Source organism: Apis dorsata, unplaced genomic scaffold (assembly GCF_000469605.1).
Source record: "Apis dorsata unplaced genomic scaffold, Apis dorsata 1.3 scaffold_85, whole genome shotgun sequence".
Lineage (NCBI taxonomy): Eukaryota > Metazoa > Arthropoda > Insecta > Hymenoptera > Apidae > Apis > Apis dorsata.
In genome coordinates this window covers 200022-216634 of record NW_006263383.1, presented here as the reverse complement: position 1 = coordinate 216634, position 16613 = coordinate 200022, and the positions used below count along the sequence as shown (strand labels likewise).

The 16613-nt window shown below is 24.1% G+C and overlaps 5 protein-coding genes and 1 long non-coding RNA gene across 8 annotated transcripts in view; 1 reads left to right on the top strand and 5 right to left on the bottom strand.

The window, feature by feature from the left end:
* The window catches only part of LOC102673410 (putative leucine-rich repeat-containing protein DDB_G0290503), a 6462-nt gene extending 4057 nt beyond the window's left edge, over positions 1-2405 (bottom strand). For both annotated transcript variants that reach the window (XM_031508384.1, XM_031508385.1), the window contains exons 1-4: positions 2035-2405; positions 1372-1544; positions 1171-1297; positions 566-898 (exon numbers count right to left, since the gene is read on the bottom strand). In XM_031508384.1, coding sequence (XP_031364244.1) covers positions 566-679 — 114 coding nt within the window. In that variant the 5' untranslated portion in view covers positions 680-898; positions 1171-1297; positions 1372-1544; positions 2035-2405. The remainder of the gene's footprint in view (positions 1-565; positions 899-1170; positions 1298-1371; positions 1545-2034) is intronic.
* Positions 2406-3133: 728 nt separating this feature from the next.
* On the bottom strand, positions 3134-5529 carry LOC102675442 (TWiK family of potassium channels protein 7-like). The gene is made up of 5 exons (XM_031508386.1): positions 5164-5529; positions 4221-4352; positions 3877-4066; positions 3507-3722; positions 3134-3294 (listed from the first exon to the last, which is right to left on the bottom strand). The coding sequence occupies exons 1-5, from the start codon at positions 5332-5334 to the stop codon at positions 3134-3136; spliced, it is 870 nt and encodes a 289-aa protein (XP_031364246.1). The 5' UTR covers positions 5335-5529.
* A 336-nt stretch (positions 5530-5865) lies between these two features.
* Positions 5866-7833, top strand: LOC102675583 (TIP41-like protein). Of its 2 annotated transcripts, none has more exons than XM_006611201.2 (6): positions 5866-6072; positions 6468-6649; positions 6720-6899; positions 7015-7240; positions 7313-7471; positions 7599-7833. In XM_006611201.2, exons 2-6 carry the CDS (start codon positions 6471-6473, stop codon positions 7791-7793), a joined length of 939 nt encoding a protein of 312 aa, XP_006611264.1. In that variant the 5' UTR covers positions 5866-6072; positions 6468-6470; the 3' UTR covers positions 7794-7833. The 2 variants fall into 2 exon arrangements, with proteins under 2 accessions (XP_006611264.1, XP_006611266.1); XM_006611203.2 differs by having other exon boundaries at positions 5867-6072; positions 7018-7240.
* A 224-nt stretch (positions 7834-8057) lies between these two features.
* On the bottom strand, positions 8058-9654 carry LOC102673280. The gene is made up of 4 exons (XM_031508420.1): positions 9140-9654; positions 8827-9006; positions 8494-8711; positions 8058-8420 (listed from the first exon to the last, which is right to left on the bottom strand). Exons 1-4 carry the CDS (start codon positions 9285-9287, stop codon positions 8127-8129), a joined length of 840 nt encoding a protein of 279 aa, XP_031364280.1. The 5' UTR covers positions 9288-9654; the 3' UTR covers positions 8058-8126.
* Positions 9655-12193: 2539 nt separating this feature from the next.
* On the bottom strand, positions 12194-14268 carry LOC116185003. The gene is made up of 3 exons (XR_004149697.1): positions 13704-14268; positions 13468-13628; positions 12194-12401 (listed from the first exon to the last, which is right to left on the bottom strand). It is a non-coding gene; the product is annotated as an uncharacterized LOC116185003 (long non-coding RNA).
* A 1194-nt stretch (positions 14269-15462) lies between these two features.
* LOC116185002 overlaps positions 15463-16613 on the bottom strand; it is a 4362-nt gene continuing 3211 nt past the window's right edge. The window contains exon 2 of the mRNA XM_031508381.1: positions 15463-15832. Coding sequence (XP_031364241.1) covers positions 15697-15832 — 136 coding nt within the window. The 3' untranslated portion in view covers positions 15463-15696. The remainder of the gene's footprint in view (positions 15833-16613) is intronic.

Sequence of the window (16613 nt, the reverse complement as noted above, 5' to 3'; positions counted from 1 at the left end):
TTTTTGAATATAACTTTTAATCTAAAATAAATATACTGAAGATTATAGTATTTATAAATATAGATTTATATAAATACATAATAACATAACATTATAAAAAATTTAATATATAACAAAATTTATAAATTTTATAAAAAATATAGAAAATTTTAATTTATTATACAGTATAAAATTATTTATATTTTGATAAATAGAATAATGTATAAATTTTTAAGTTATACACAAAATAGTCTCAATTTTATATTATAATAATATAAATTTTTTTTGTATAAAATAATTAAATGTTTTACTTAACCTCAATTGTATTTGTAAATTAATAACTTTAAAAAATTAATATTACAATATGATTTTTTGCAATAGATTGGTTAACAATAACAATAGATTTTTCATTATGTTTAAATATAATTATTGACAAATTAACTTAAAAATATCTCTTCGTATATTTACGTTATTTAATGTGCAAATATCGACGCACGTTTAGATTTGCTCCAGAAAATTTAATCAGATTTGAATATTCACTAGCAAATTAGTGATTTTAAGCACGCATTTTTTTATGTAAAACTACCTTAACAAGTGAGCAGATCTCAAATTGATCATAATATACTTGTTTATTATCCTCCGTAATATCCAAGAAAACACCACCATCACTTGCGCAAAGAAAACAGTATTGTTGTGACATATTAATATATAGAAATAAATGAACAAAAATGGATTATGTAAAAAATAAATACGTAATCATTAATTTCAAAAAAAAATATTAATTTTTAAGAATTCACAAAGTAACAAAATTTAGAGAAATGTAATACATTGGCGGCAACCATACTCGAATTAAGATGGCGTACGATGTAGATGCGTCGTCGTCACATTATCAGCATTTAAATAATATACACGTACTCAACTGCAACATTTTAAATTTCAAGTATAAAATATATAATTAATGATATAATTAAATATTATATCAATTATTTTCTATTGTTTGTTACTTAAAATATTTTAAATATAAATAATTTTTTCATAATTCTTTTTATTAATTTTATGATTTTAAATATACATAATGATTTTATTTCATCAAGAATGTGCGAACGTAAATATATATTTTGGTCAAGTTATTTATTTTATAATTATAAATTTTAAAAATATGTCTATCAAAAAACATCAATATTTTCATACTTCAAATTATTGTTCACGTTGGGATTGAGACCACTTTTGTAGTTGTGAAAGTGAAAATAGATCAAATATAGATTGATTCTGTTCATGAAATTCTTCAATACGAATTTTTATGTCATCTAATATTGACCTGAGAAATAAAAAAATATTGTTTAATATATTTTTTATTGAATGCCAATTATATTATATTTTATCTATAATCACCTGAAAGATTCTGCCATGTCTTTAGAAAATTTGAAAAAATGTTGCATGTACATATTTTTTATATCCATAAAACTTCTTTTAACAATAACATTCATTTGTTCATGCTCTTGTTTTATTTTCTCTAAATCGGGTTGTTTAGTTGGATCTTTAATACCAGTCATTACACTTAATTGCTAAATGAAAAAGAATTGAATAAAAAAATAATTAATTATTTATAAAATAAACAAGTGTCGCAGTATAGTCGCATTTAACAGAATATTTTTATTAAAATTACGCAATAATTTATAATGATATGTTATTATAACAAATTCAAAAATCGCGCGTAAAAACAGTATACATAAATACACGTGGTGGCGTGATGCGAATCAGACATATTGAGAATTTACAATAAACTTAATATATGATATGTATATGTTATACATATTTTAAAAAATATTCAAAAATAATTACAATATATTTATATGAAAAGTGTATTATATAATATGAATAAATGAAAAATAATTTTAAAAGGTTCATAGAAATCAAAGATTCATTTAATATTGTTAATTCACTACATATATATATATATACATACATATAACTAGAGCTTTTTTATATAAAACTGTCAAATACGAGCATTACTGCGATTGTATTTTTTTATAAATGATCAATTCAAATACGCACATGATACGCAATGCACACAATTGCCGATGGGCGCTCGTTTCTATTTTGCATGATCTGGACCATAAAGCCTGAATTATTACTGATTCAAGAAACGTAGACGTCACTATAAAATCCGACAACGAATGCAGAACAACACTTTTTGTCCTGCTTCGTGCGGTACTAATTTCTAAATTTAGTAATTACTCGTCTACAAATTATTGTTTTCGTCGATTTCGCCAGTCCAATATTAGGACTACTGATCGAACTCAGGGATAATGGTTTCTGCGCGTTCGCAAGTTTATTTATCGACGCGCGCAGTAAACGCGGGTAAAATTTTTAAATTTAAATAAAGTAAGTGTTCGCGTTAAATATTATAAAAATATAACTTATTTTTTTACGATATTTCAATATAAAAATTAGAGAAAATATAAAAATTAGACAAATTATCTTGAAAATAACACATCTTAATAAATCGTAATTTTAATCAAACATTCGACTCGTAAATAACTATTTGCATTATTTGTTTCTTCTTTGGTTGAATATTATTAGCATTTACAGCAATGTCTCGAAGCACAGCTTCTACTGCTTCCTCCCAATCTTGATCTTTCGTATCTCCTCGATTGAGAGAAGTTGACCATTTTAAACGTGGCATTGATATTACTGTTAAGACTTTTCTAAAATTAACAATAATATTACAAAATGTTTATTATTATAACAAATAATTTATAAAATAATAATTACCTAAGATCTGAATGAAGTGCCGACATATCTCCACCAGCTTGTTCGCCTAACCTGCGAATAGTTTCTGCCAATGGTCCACTAAGCCTCTGCAATCTTCTCCATGATTGAGCATATTGACGTCTTACGAGCTCAATAATAGTGCTTGTCAATGCCAAACCAATCAAGATATAGAGAGTACATAATAATGTATACTTCGGTTTTTCTGTATATAAGTGATGATAGAAAGCATAACTTGTAAATATATAATATTTTACGCGTATACAAATATTAATATATGTATAATATATTTTATTTATATAAAATAAAAAATACAATACAATAGTAATTATATGATATTCTAAAAACTGTTCAAAGTGATATGATTTAAGTAATATATATTTTAATACTTACTTGGTACTAAATCACCGAATCCTATCGTGGTCATCGTCACGAAACAAAAATAAAATCCATCAAAAAAATTCCAGTCGTCTTCCCATAACATAAACATACCTGCCCCACAAGCGAGATACAAAAAAAGCAAGACAATTGCAGCAAATGCTCCTATATAAAAATCACGTACGATAAAATATATATAATCGATTATAAATATTTTCTTTTGATGCAAATATTTATAAATTAATTTATATTATAAAAAATATGATAATGATATAATTATATTATTTGATATTTGAATCATGAATATTTGAATATAAAATTAATTATGATTTCGAATATATTAATTTTATGTAATTGAACAAGTTGATTAAACTAACCGAGCGATCGTCTTCCAGCTAAATTCATCGGAATGCAAGAGAAGGAAAAGTGTACCGGAAGTTTTGATTTCATTGCCAAAGCGATCTTAACTACACCTTTGGCAAACAGTTTTCCCAAATCAGCTATTACTATTAAAGTCAAAGGTATACCAACGAAAGCAAACAAAATACAGAACATCCTTCCTCCATTAGTTGATGGAACAACATTCCCATATCCTTAAAATAACAAAAAGAGAAAAAAAATAAATATCAAAATATTAAATACGTATTAAGAAATCATAATATGCAAATACTTTAATAGATATAAATTTAAATCTAAAAATTAGATATTTAATTATTATTCGTTATTATTCATTTATTATTAATTTACCGATCGTAGTGAGAACAGTGCTTGCAAAAAAAACAGCTTGAAGAATACTCCATCTTTCAATTACAATAGGAGGCAAATCCGTTGTATCTCGATTTTCTTGATCGATCGTATCAGATACGAAAGTGATCAACAAACCGCTTTGTGCTGCCTCCTGGACCACTTGTTCATATTCACGTAATTTCACGCTAACCTGTAAATATTCTTTGTCATTCCACTCTTTATAATTATTCAAAGACTGTTGGTATATTTTCAAAGATCGATTCGATTTTAATCATATTCATAAGATGAATATTTTTTCGAATCAAAATTCAAGGATATCATTGATGCTCAAGATATTGACTTACCAGCCTGCGCAAATTTGACACATCACTATTGTTGGAAACCGAATCAACGAATGAATATCTATGAACGCGTAAATTGGCGCGCAAAGTTTCCAAACGTGATAATTCTGCAGGAAGTTCAATATATCGAAAAACCTATCAATGAAGATTAATATAATAATTTTTAAATTTAAACGAATTCATATGATATTTTTGTATTCTGATATTATCTTAGTTCTAAATTTTAGAAATGACGTTATTTATTACTAATGATATTTAATACGAGTGTTTGTAAATCTTTTGAATCTCAAGTGAATCGTTTTTTAATTTCATTTTATGTATTCTGGATGCATGTTTAGTTTACAATTCAATAATATCATTATTTTATCGTTATTAATATCGTTATTTTATTCTATAAAAAAAAATTATCTTATATTAATATATTTTTAATGATAATATATTTTTAACGAATCAATTAATTTAAAAGAATATAATTTAATAATATAATATGTATGTGTGTGTCTATATATATATATATATATACGCACACACAAATATTTAACAAAAAAAATTAATCGTACTGTACGATTGGTCAATTGCTAAAAATAAAGATACCACATGGAAATACAGATTCACGTTGTTATTTCTATAAATATTACATTCTATTTAAACTTGCGTAAATAAATGGAAAATAAATGGAAATTTGAGTTCAGATGGATGGTATTTAATAATAATTAATTAAATAACGTTTTTCGTTCAAATATATTTGTATATTTTTTGTATATCATTTTTAAATTATTTATAAGATTTTAACGCAATTTTCTCATCATTTGAAAAAAATTGTTATCCATCAATTTATATCTATTAGATTTAATATGAAAAAAAATAGTAAAAAATAAAATAAGTATATCTAATTCATTTTTTTTTTTTTTACTTTAAAAATATATATATTTAAAATTTAATTTACCAAACCACCAATTGCTGTATAAAGCATTAATGCAATTAAAAGTCCAACATGACCAGCGATTGATTTAATATTTTGTAAATATTCCTTTCGAGAAAATCTTTTTTCTTCTATAACTCGTTCAACATTTTCTTGGGTAAATCCCACAGATAAATTTGACTTTTTGATCGACATACTAAACTTAAATGCACACGTTTAGAGAACATGTAACTGCCTCCTATACTCAAGAAGAACTGATTGGTTTCGCCTGAATCTTCTACAATCACATCAGTTATTTCTGTATAGAAGAGCGAAGAAACTGTAGTCATAAAATTTCAGCCAGAATTCATTTTTGTCAAACGAGATAATTATTATTTTATTAAGTGATATCTAAAATTTGCTCATTATCACATCTTTTTCCATACTTGCATTATATTTATTAAATTCATTCTAATTTATTATAAATTTTATTATATTATCTATAATATTTTATTTTTTGGATAAACATTTTACAAAAAAAATATTTTAATTAATTTTTGATGTTTCGAAATCTTTAATTTTTTTATATCATTTATAATAATTTATTATGATATGTATATTTCTTAAAATTAAAAAATATTTTCCAATTTAAGTTGAATTATGTATATTAGTAATATTATATTGAAACATTATTTTTTAATTATACGTAAATGAAAATTATGTATAATTAGGAAATAAGTATAAAGAATATAGATTTTTATAAAAAAGCAATTGCATTCTATGCACAGTCGGTAATGAAGAATTATGATCAGACTATGATTACACTCAAATAAAATTTACAATAACAAAAAAGAATAAAAATTTATATAAAAATAATAGTGAATACTAGATAATTGAAATAATATTTATGATGTTATTTGAAAATAAATATTAAGAGTTGAATAATTAGTTTTTGTGAGTATATCTTATAAATTGTATGTGACAGGTTATAAAATGTTATCAATAACAGTAAAATAAATTTAAAACAAATCAACTATTAAGTAAAAAAAATATGAAAGTGCATAATTTTTAATATTGAGTAACAATATAATAAAAATGTTAAAATTTATAGTTAAAACGTAACGAAAAAATGTGTCGTTTATTACATTAATGAAGCAGTATGCTATTTTACTTTTATTAATTATTATTTAATTGACTATAGTAAATTTTTTATTATTTAACTACATTTTTTTTAATATTATATTGATATTTATAATCATAATGTTTTGATGAATATCTTTGAAAAGAAATTTTTATATTTATCTCAATGTTAATATATTTATTATTGATATATGTATATATAATTTTAGATCATGACAGCAGTGAAAGTTCATGGTGGAATTGATATCTTAAGACTTCCTGTTAATCAAGAAGAACATGTATTTCCACCATGGCATATTAAATATACACAATCGCATATACTCCATTCTAAATGTTCCAAAAATGAAAGTGGTTGTGGTGATAAAGATGCTGATGCCTGTCAATTTTGCATGTATATTAAATAAATTTGGTTATTTATAAAATTATAATAAATTCATATTACATAATAAATACTTTTGTAGTTTTAGCCATACTTTAGAACTACCACATATGCCAGATATGGTATTTCCAAATAATATATTGACTTTAAAACATCAGGATGGTGCATTCATACAATTCAATGCATTAGATGCATTAAAAACTGTATCAAATGGAAAAATTAATGTTCAATTAGCATGTGCAGAAGCTTGGAAAGAATCCAGGTAAAAATATATATATTACATTTAATTTATACAAATTTATATATGCTATTATGAATATATATATTAAAAATATAATTTTATGAATATATATATATTAAAAATATTATTTTATAAGTAGATCTGATGTTAGTGAATATCTAGAAGAAAAAGTAAAACCATTTGATTGGACATTTACAACCACTTACACTGGTACAATATCTAATTTTGAAATTCAAGAAACTAATGAACGAATTGATGTAGATAAATTAAAAAGAAGGGATAAGATCTTATTCTATCATGATTTAACATTATTTGAAGATGAACTTCATGATAATGGTATTGCAGTTTGTTCTGTAAAAATTGTAAGTTTATGATAGTATAAAAGAAAAATAAATAATTGAATTCATTCTAATTTCATTTACTGATGTCAATAGCGAGTTATGCCAAATAGTTTTTTCATTTTATTGAGATATTTTCTGAGAATTGATGGTGTAATGTTAAGGATAAATGATACGCGGCTTTATCATGAATTTGGTCAAGATTATTTGTTGCGAGAATATACATCAAGAGAAGCAAAAATTGAAGAAATACGTGTAAGCAATTTAATATTGCTATATAATAATTTAAATTAAATTTTAGTAAATACTGATCATAATATTCATTTTTTTTTTGAGTTAAGATATTAAAATAATTAATATGATTTTATTTCTTTTTTTTTAGGCTCCACCATCACTTTTTATAGAACCAAGCGAAATAGCTCCATATTTGCCTTTAATTGGATATCATTATCATAAATTAATAATTGTTTCACATAAACCAGAACTAGTCACAAATAATAAATTGATTAATGATACAGTAGCTGATAATACTGCAGCTACAACTAACATAAATGATATAAATAATTCTGTTACTTAAAATTTACACTTATATGTAAATATATTACAATTTGAAATAATCTACAATTGAGCATTTATTAAAAGAAGAAAATCCTTATACTTTAAATACAATACAATAATGCAAAAGTTGCTACATAATCATTAGAATAATATAAAACAAAAAAATATAAATTTCTTATTCAATTAATAGATAAAATTTTTTTAATATTAAACATATGAATGAAGCATTCATTAATTTTAAATAAACGCTTTTTGATGGCATATTGAATATCATATTAATTCTTCCTTAATCTACTTCTTAAAAAATATATAGTATTATAATTTATTATTAACTTTCTAAATTTGTATTTTTTTATGATTTGGAAAAGGATTCATTTAGATATTCATCATACCGTTTTCTGACATTATTATAAATCCATGAAAGCAACTTTTTATTATATTGTTGTTCAGTTAAACATATAATTCTAGTTGCAATGAAATTTATTTTCGCATGGCATATATCTGTAAATGTAATTTCTGTTTTCGGCTTATTTTTATGCAAAAAGTCAAGTGTACAATAACCTAATGCATGTATATAATTACAACGTTGTATCTCTTCACCCAATGTCCCATTATTTGTTTCCAATGACCAGTTATATTCAAAAATCTATATAATAAAAGTATATGTTAATATCTTCTTTTTTTCATATTGTGTTTCAAAACAAATTTTTCTTACTTACAGCCATATCACGTATACTTGTATTAGGAGGATAAAAAAATTTTGGTCTTGGATTTGGAAATTTTTTTGGGCATTTTTGATTTTTTAATATTTTCATATTTTCTTTTACATTATTTGATAAATTATGATACTTTTTATCAATTTTTCTTCTTAGTGCAACACTTTTTGCAAAAAACTTTTTATCATAAAAAATAGTGATGGTTCCTGTTCCATCATCAACTAAAAAATACTTCTTACAAATATTTATACATGATAAAGTTTTTAAAATTATATATATTATATAAAAATATTAAATGATACTAAAAATTTTGATATTTAGATTATTTTACATTACCTTGATATCGATAACATTTAGCATCTTCAGAATCACATATTACAAATCCCATTATATTAATTTTTCCTATTCTGATATAAGGCATATTAAGAGGATGAAATTTTATATTTTTACCTTCTAAATAAGGTACAAATCTATTCAATTCACATATTAAAAAAGGTCCATAAACTTTTATTTTATCTAAAATAATTTTTTGTATTTATATAATATATGTGTAATTATGTATTTAAAGTTTAATATATATTGTATTATTTAAATATTATTTAAATATATTTAAATATTATTTATTATAATTTTTAATGTTTTTACATACCTTCTTTGTTTTCAATATTTTTATAATTAATCCATTCTTCTTTTTCGGATAAATATAATGGATAATCATAATCTCCTCTGATTGAAATAAAATCATCTTCAATTTCTTTTGGTAAATCTGTCCAATTAAATAAATCTTCTTCTGACATTTATAAAATATAAAATTTTTTTAATATAAATATTTTTGATATTAGCTTGTTATAAATGTTATAAATGTTGTTATAAATTTTTTAATTATATAAATTAATAATACTTTTATTTCACTATATCTAATTATTATTTACAAAATTTAACATTAATAGATATTTTTATTCGCATATAGATTTAATATGTTGTTACGGATTTGGCGGGAGAATTTTATCTGTTACCAATAAGAAAACACTTATTAAGATTGAATCTTTAGTGAATTTCAATATTCGACACTAGCGGGCGTTGTTAGTACAATTTAAAAATGTGAAAAATCTAAGCATTGATTCAATTTTAAGATATATGAAACATATTTAAATATCTAATTAGATGTTAATTTAAAAAAAAAGTGAAATGTAATATAAATTGAAATAAAAAAATTAATTCGTTGAATTGTTATTAAACAAAAATAATATAAAGAAAAGATAAAAAATTAACTATGCAATTTATAATTAAATCATAATCATCATATCATAATGAATCTATAAATAAATAAATAATATAAATAATATAAATTGAAAAATAAATTATAAGTTGAAAAATATAAAATTATAAGAATATTAATATCTTATTGCTAAAACAATAATTAATATTCTTAAATTATATTATAATTTATTGTGAAAAATAAAATTATAAGAATATTAATATCTTATTGCTATAAAATAATAATTAATATTCTTAAATTATTTTATAAAAAAGAATTTAATTTTTTTATTTTTAAATTTTTATTTTAAACTTATATTAATGAAAATTTTTCAAATGATAGTAACAAATGATATTAAATATTTCTGAATAGCTAAATAATCAAAGAAACAAATACATATTTATTATTTCCTTCGATTGCAATCGTAATTGCTATTACTAGTATTGTATCGCAGACTACCACGGATCAAGTCCCATGTGCATTGTTCCTTTACACATCGTCTGACCTTGGGAAGGTCACGCCTGTTATACGCACCTCACATTCCTCGAATCCCCCGCGTTCCATTCTTCACGAAGGCAAGGTTATTTCGTCAAGCAATAAAGATTGATTTCATGTAGTAATATTTAATTTTTGTGAATTAAATTAAATAAAAATAAAAATTAATTATTTTTATTCTTAGTTTGAGAATAATTAAAACATGAAATAAAAATTGAATATTTTTATAAAAAAACAAAAAAAATTATTTAAGAGTAATTTCCTTGAAATAAATTAAAAATTTACTATTTTTGTTCTTAGAATAATTTATATATATAAATTATTCTAAGAACAGAAAAAAATATATTGTAATATTGGAATAAATTATAATTTTTAAAAATTATCAATTTTATTTTTATATAATGTATATTATAATGCAAATATATATTATAATTCGTCTTTTTAAAAAAATAATTTACAAGAAATTGCTTTATATATAAAATAATAAAATAAAAATATTTAAAAAAATTATAAAATTATAAAATATAAAATAATAAAAATCTCTTTGAATTTATTTAATACTTAATGTTGAAAAAAATCAATCGAAAAAAACATCACAGTTTCTAAACATGACAAGGACAGTCTTTTCTAATTGAAATAAGAAGATAGAAAAAAAAAGAAGCGAATCAATCAATTGATTGGTTTGTATCGTGACAATATACTTGTGCAAAAGAAACTTGTGCAAAAATTATTCAATTTCATGACAGGAGAAAAAATAAAAAAATTTAGATAGAACTAGTGACGGTGTTGAGATTCTTTCGAAATAATAATTCTTAATTAGAATGAATTATAAGTGATTTAAATTAAATAACTATATATATCTATTTTTAAAGTAATTTCTACTTATACATTAAATTTTTTTTCATACGATTACTTTTCTAATTACTTTCATTTTTCTATTCATTATAAATTTAAAATATTATTCAAATACAAATTTTATCTATTATTTATATTATTATTATTAAATTATATAAGATAATGTTTATTTTTTATTTTTATATATCAATTATTTAAAAAATTATTAAGAATGAAAATAAAGTCTCATAGTCTTCTTTTATCTATACAGTTTGTCTAATTCTCATTAGTGATGAAGCAACATCCGTTTGCAGAATTCATTATAGCATTTATTACAAATTCAATACCATTAATTCACGAATAGTAATATTGAATTATTGCATATAAGATTGCAACCAATTAACAATGTGGTATGTATTAGATCGAAATTAGATATAGTTTTGTTTTAAATTAAATATGAATATATAATATATAATATATAAAATATAATATGAATATATAAAATTAGATATGAATTTTCAATGAATTTTTTTTTCAGAATCTCAGAAAAAAAACAGGAAAATTAGAATACAAATGAATATATTTGTGATATTTAAAATTTATAAAACAAAGTTTTTATTTAATAGAAAACAATGCATGACTTAATTACTTGATAAATAAATAATTTTTAGTTATAAAGGACTTCTTTTAACTTTTTTTTATTTTATAACATATACTTAATAAATATAAACGAAATATACCGATTAAGGTTAAATAATTTTTTAATTCATCTATTCCTAAACTTAAAATTTTATAAATGTTCAAAACAATTTTATTAATAATTAGATCACTAAATCGTTAATAATATATAATATATAATAAATATTTATGTAATGTCGATTTTCAAATTCATCATAAAATCTCTCATCCAGGAAAGGATGCCAGGATGCCGATATTAATCTAACCTAACTTACGCTAAAAATAATTAAATTTTAAATATGCATAATATGTTTTCAAATCAATACAGATTCTAATAGTTAAAATCAGTATATTTCATCAATATTCACCGAATATTATCAGAAAATATAAAAAGATACATAGAAAAAAATTCAAAGTTTAACTTAAATAATTGTAAAATCAAACTTTAATAACTTTAATAATGATTTTATAGAAAATTGAATATCAATATATTTATCGGCAGAAGAAATGAGAATTACATTTTTCTTTTAACTCTGTTGAAAGAAGTCTCGTGAGGTGGTCGTTCCCATCGCTGAGCATCACCTCGCACGCTACCATGATGCGTAGGTGTTTCCGGCCGGCTGAAGCACGGGCATCTACCCGATCTCTTACAAGCACAAGAACGAAGAAATAGTAAGAGAGAGAATAGAAAGAGAGGAGAAAGAAAAGAAGAAAAGGAAGAAAAAAAGAGAGAAAGAGAACGATCAGATGAGAGAGCGGTATGAAGCGAGAGAAGAGCGAGTTGGCGAATAAGAGAACTAGCGAGCAAAGCGAGAAAAATAGAGTCTGCCAGCGGGTGAGCGAGTGGAAAAGCAGGATGCGAGTGGAAGGACGCCCATCGTATACAGAGGGACTGAGAGGAAGGGAGCAAGAGAAAGAGAGAGAAAGAGAGAGAGGGAATACTCGGCCGGAAGCAGTTACTCGTGCGATGTAACGAAAATATCAGCCGTCCGTTTCGCAATCGGCCTACCAGCGTTCGCCGAGTTTAATATAGAACACTCGCACACCCTGTCGCGAAAACATCACGCTAACCCCGCTAACTGCATGCTATCGCATTTATCGCATCAGATCAAATAAAAACCCGTTTCGTCTCTTTCTTATATGCGAATTCAATTAAAACTTCATCTACTATTAGTAATTAGACATTCGCGTAAATTATTACACAACAATTTTTTAGGTTAGGGATGTAAGTTGTCAATCTACTTACATATATCTTCAATATTTTTTTTCGAGATCGAACATTCGAATGTATCAATGAAATTTGATCGATTCCATCGTGATTTCAATGAATCAAGATTAATTTTATATAATATTTTTTTTTGTGATTTAAATAAGAATCTGTAATAAGAAGTTTTTATGCATTTGTCATTTTAAATTCATATTTTTTTTCAAAATCGAATGTTAATAAATTTCTATAAACTATCTTTGGATAAAATAATCTGCTACATTAAATCAGATTTGTATAACGATGCCTCGTAAATTTTTCTCTCTCGTTTTTTTCATAATTCATTTTTCATAAATTTCTTAATTTTTCTATCTATTATCCTGATATTTTTCCTATGAAAAATTTTAATATTCTTCATCTAATTTTTTAGTTTTATTTTATCTCTAATTCTAGTTATTTTATTTTTTATAAGAAATCGTATAAATTATATAAATTCGTGCAAGTTTACCTCAATAATTCTATCGTGAACGTTTCGAATACTTTCGTTTTAATCTTCTATCTTCAATAAATCTCATAAAAATATTTGGTTACTTCAAATACCATGATCGAAACGTCATTAAAAATCGAAATGTGTTTAAAATTTCTTGAAATTCTCTCTCCATCGATTTTCTTGAAAAGTTTATTGATGATTTGTCCGTGAGTGTTATGCACATATTCATTCCATTCTCCTTTCCACCTACTTACCACATATACGAATAATGATCAATATGATGTTGATAGAACGACACTAGAAATATCATGCAATTCTTGGAATATCGCAAGCATTCTACGAACACCTCTCTATCAGTCTCAATTCTTTCCTCGACCGCATTATTGGTTAAGATTTTTACGTTTCCGCGACGATGCGCTTCGAACGCATTCGTACAATGGCTGCTTCTATTTGACTCTCGTTGAGTGGCGCGTTCGATTTGCTACTCTAGCATTCCACGATTTGGTATATTTCTGCGAAAAAAACTATCATAAGAAAATCTGATTTAATTAAATCTGATTAAATTTGACTATTGTTTATCCGAATGATATGAATGATACAAATGATACAAATGAATGATATGAATGGTATAAATGGAGACACTTTCTTGTGTCTCGTGTCGAAGTTTGTGGAGTCACGTGATAAGTTTGTGCTTTCTTGTATTAGGTCCATGTTTGTGTCACGTGACAAGTTTATCTTTCGCTTGTTTCTTTTTAGTGGTATTGTCATCGTGTCACAAAATCAAACTGAAGACATTATCGTCCCGTTTATATCGTTATCGGAATGCATCGAGTCGAATGCAATTGAAAATTTCTCTGAGGAAAACTTTCTAAAACACACTTTAATATTTTTGTTGGTCTTTAAAAGCAATGTAATAAATATTACATAATATATCTAATGTAAATATTTTTAAGTTGATTCATATATTATAAAATTATTATGTCATATATATGCTTATCCTTGATATAATAATCAAAGGATAGAATTACATTCTTCTTAATTAAAATATTATTCTTTATGTTTCTATTTTTTATAATGTATAATGAAATATTTTAACTTCTTCTCTTTAAGGTCTAATGCCTTTTTAAATTTTAATAGTACTACATTTTATTAAATTTACATTAAAATCATTTTCATTTCAATTGTATTCACTACTATGAATATTATTTAATTTCTTGTCACTAATTTGTATCAAAATTTTTCTGAATTATATATAAGATATAAAAAGATTGTTTATTATTTAAAGAAAAGAATTTGAGATATAAAAATTCAAGGATTATAACAGAATGAGTAAGATTAGAAAGCTCTCTATGTTTTAGATTATATCTACGATTTCAATCAGATCAAATTTTTTATTTTTCTAAAGATATCAAAAAAAAACGCTAAATTTAATTTTTATATATTTTTATATATATATTGAAACATAAGATATTTCAATTAAGAAGGATAAACTAATTTTATTAAAAAGGAAGTGAAAGGATTAAAAGATATTTCCAATTTTGACTTCTTCGGACGTGATCGAATCATTCGTAAAGGTAAAGCAAAAGGAAGCCAGACCAATCTTTCCTCGTTAATGTGTTCGTTCGTGCGGAGAAGAAGGGATAAATAACTGGAGATAGTGATGGATTCAACACGTTTTGAATCCCTTTGAACTGTTAACAAAGTTTTCATCATTTTAAACGTTAAGCATTTAATTAGCAATGTAATTATTCCTAATTCAATATACAAATTTTACTAATTTCACTTCAGTTTTAAAAAGATAAAGATTAAAAAGAAAAAAAATAAAAAATTTTTTTTCATATTGTTAAAATTTTGATATTTCAGAAATAATAATTTTAATATTCCATTCAATTTTTATTTCTGTTTGTATTAAAATTAAACTAAAGTAATAATAATATTGTGATACCTTTTTTTGTATTTGTAATAGTCCATTTAATATTCTAAAGAATATATTATATTCTGACAATTGCTCTCTTCTATGAATTATTAAAAAAACCTATGAATTTATAAATATATTAAAAAATTATTATTCATTACTGACTATTAAAAGGAGATTTTTATCGAAGTTTTTCATTCAAAAACTTACAGCGGACGGAATTTAATACCCATCGCTAACCGGATGAAGCCAGAGGAAGGAAAAAGGGGGGAACGCGTACAGGTCTCCACATCGAAGGTGGAGTTGAAGGGTGGGGAAAAGGCCACTTCCGGTCACGTGACAACACTGGACCAACCAGCCTGCCACTTTCTTCTTATTTTCGGCTCGTTCTCTTTTCTCTTTCTCTTCTGTACCCTTCTCTCATTGGCATCATCTTCTTCTTGATTAACTTGAATCGCCATGAATCGGCTAAGAGCAAATAAAACGTGATGATAGAACGTATTTTCTTATTTTTCTTATTATCACAACGAAATAGAATTTTCAATTTATATATGTTTCCATTCATAATCCATTTCTGATTCTCATCGTATCGTAATAATCTATACAAAGAAATTTAATTGCCATCAATATAAATATTTAGAAATCTTGAATTTCACGAAGTTTGTGTTTTTTTTTTTTTGTTTTATAAAAATTATATATACAGGTTAAAAAAGAGAGCGAAATTCGTGTAAGAAAAAAAGGAAAATAAGAAAATATTTGCTTACTAACTTTATTAACAATTGCCGGTATAAACTTGAATCTACTAACAATTAGATAACAACATGTGCGTCAACGCATTCCTATGGACGTAACGAATTCGCATCAACCGGAAGTAATGGAATTTTTCGTTCTTTTCTATTCTCCTGTTTCTTTTTCTTTTTTTTTTTTCATTTACTTTTCTGTTTCTTTTGCCATTTATTTTATAGCCATCAAATGTAGAAAGAGTCGTTCAGTTTGAGGCGAATTTGTATCGATCGTCCATGAGAGTTGGGGGGGGGGGATTAATACACCGAATTGATATCTTTCCTTCTGGTATTTTTATACCACGTTATTTTTTTTTCGTTTTTAATATCGTACGTCCATGTACGTAAGATAATATTTATATCATAATTATGTCGATGCTCTGCAATTACAATTTCCTGAAGATCAGGCTTCGTAAAGGAAACCGCACGGTAACGATCCTAATGCGACGAAAGCTCGTTCATTGTAG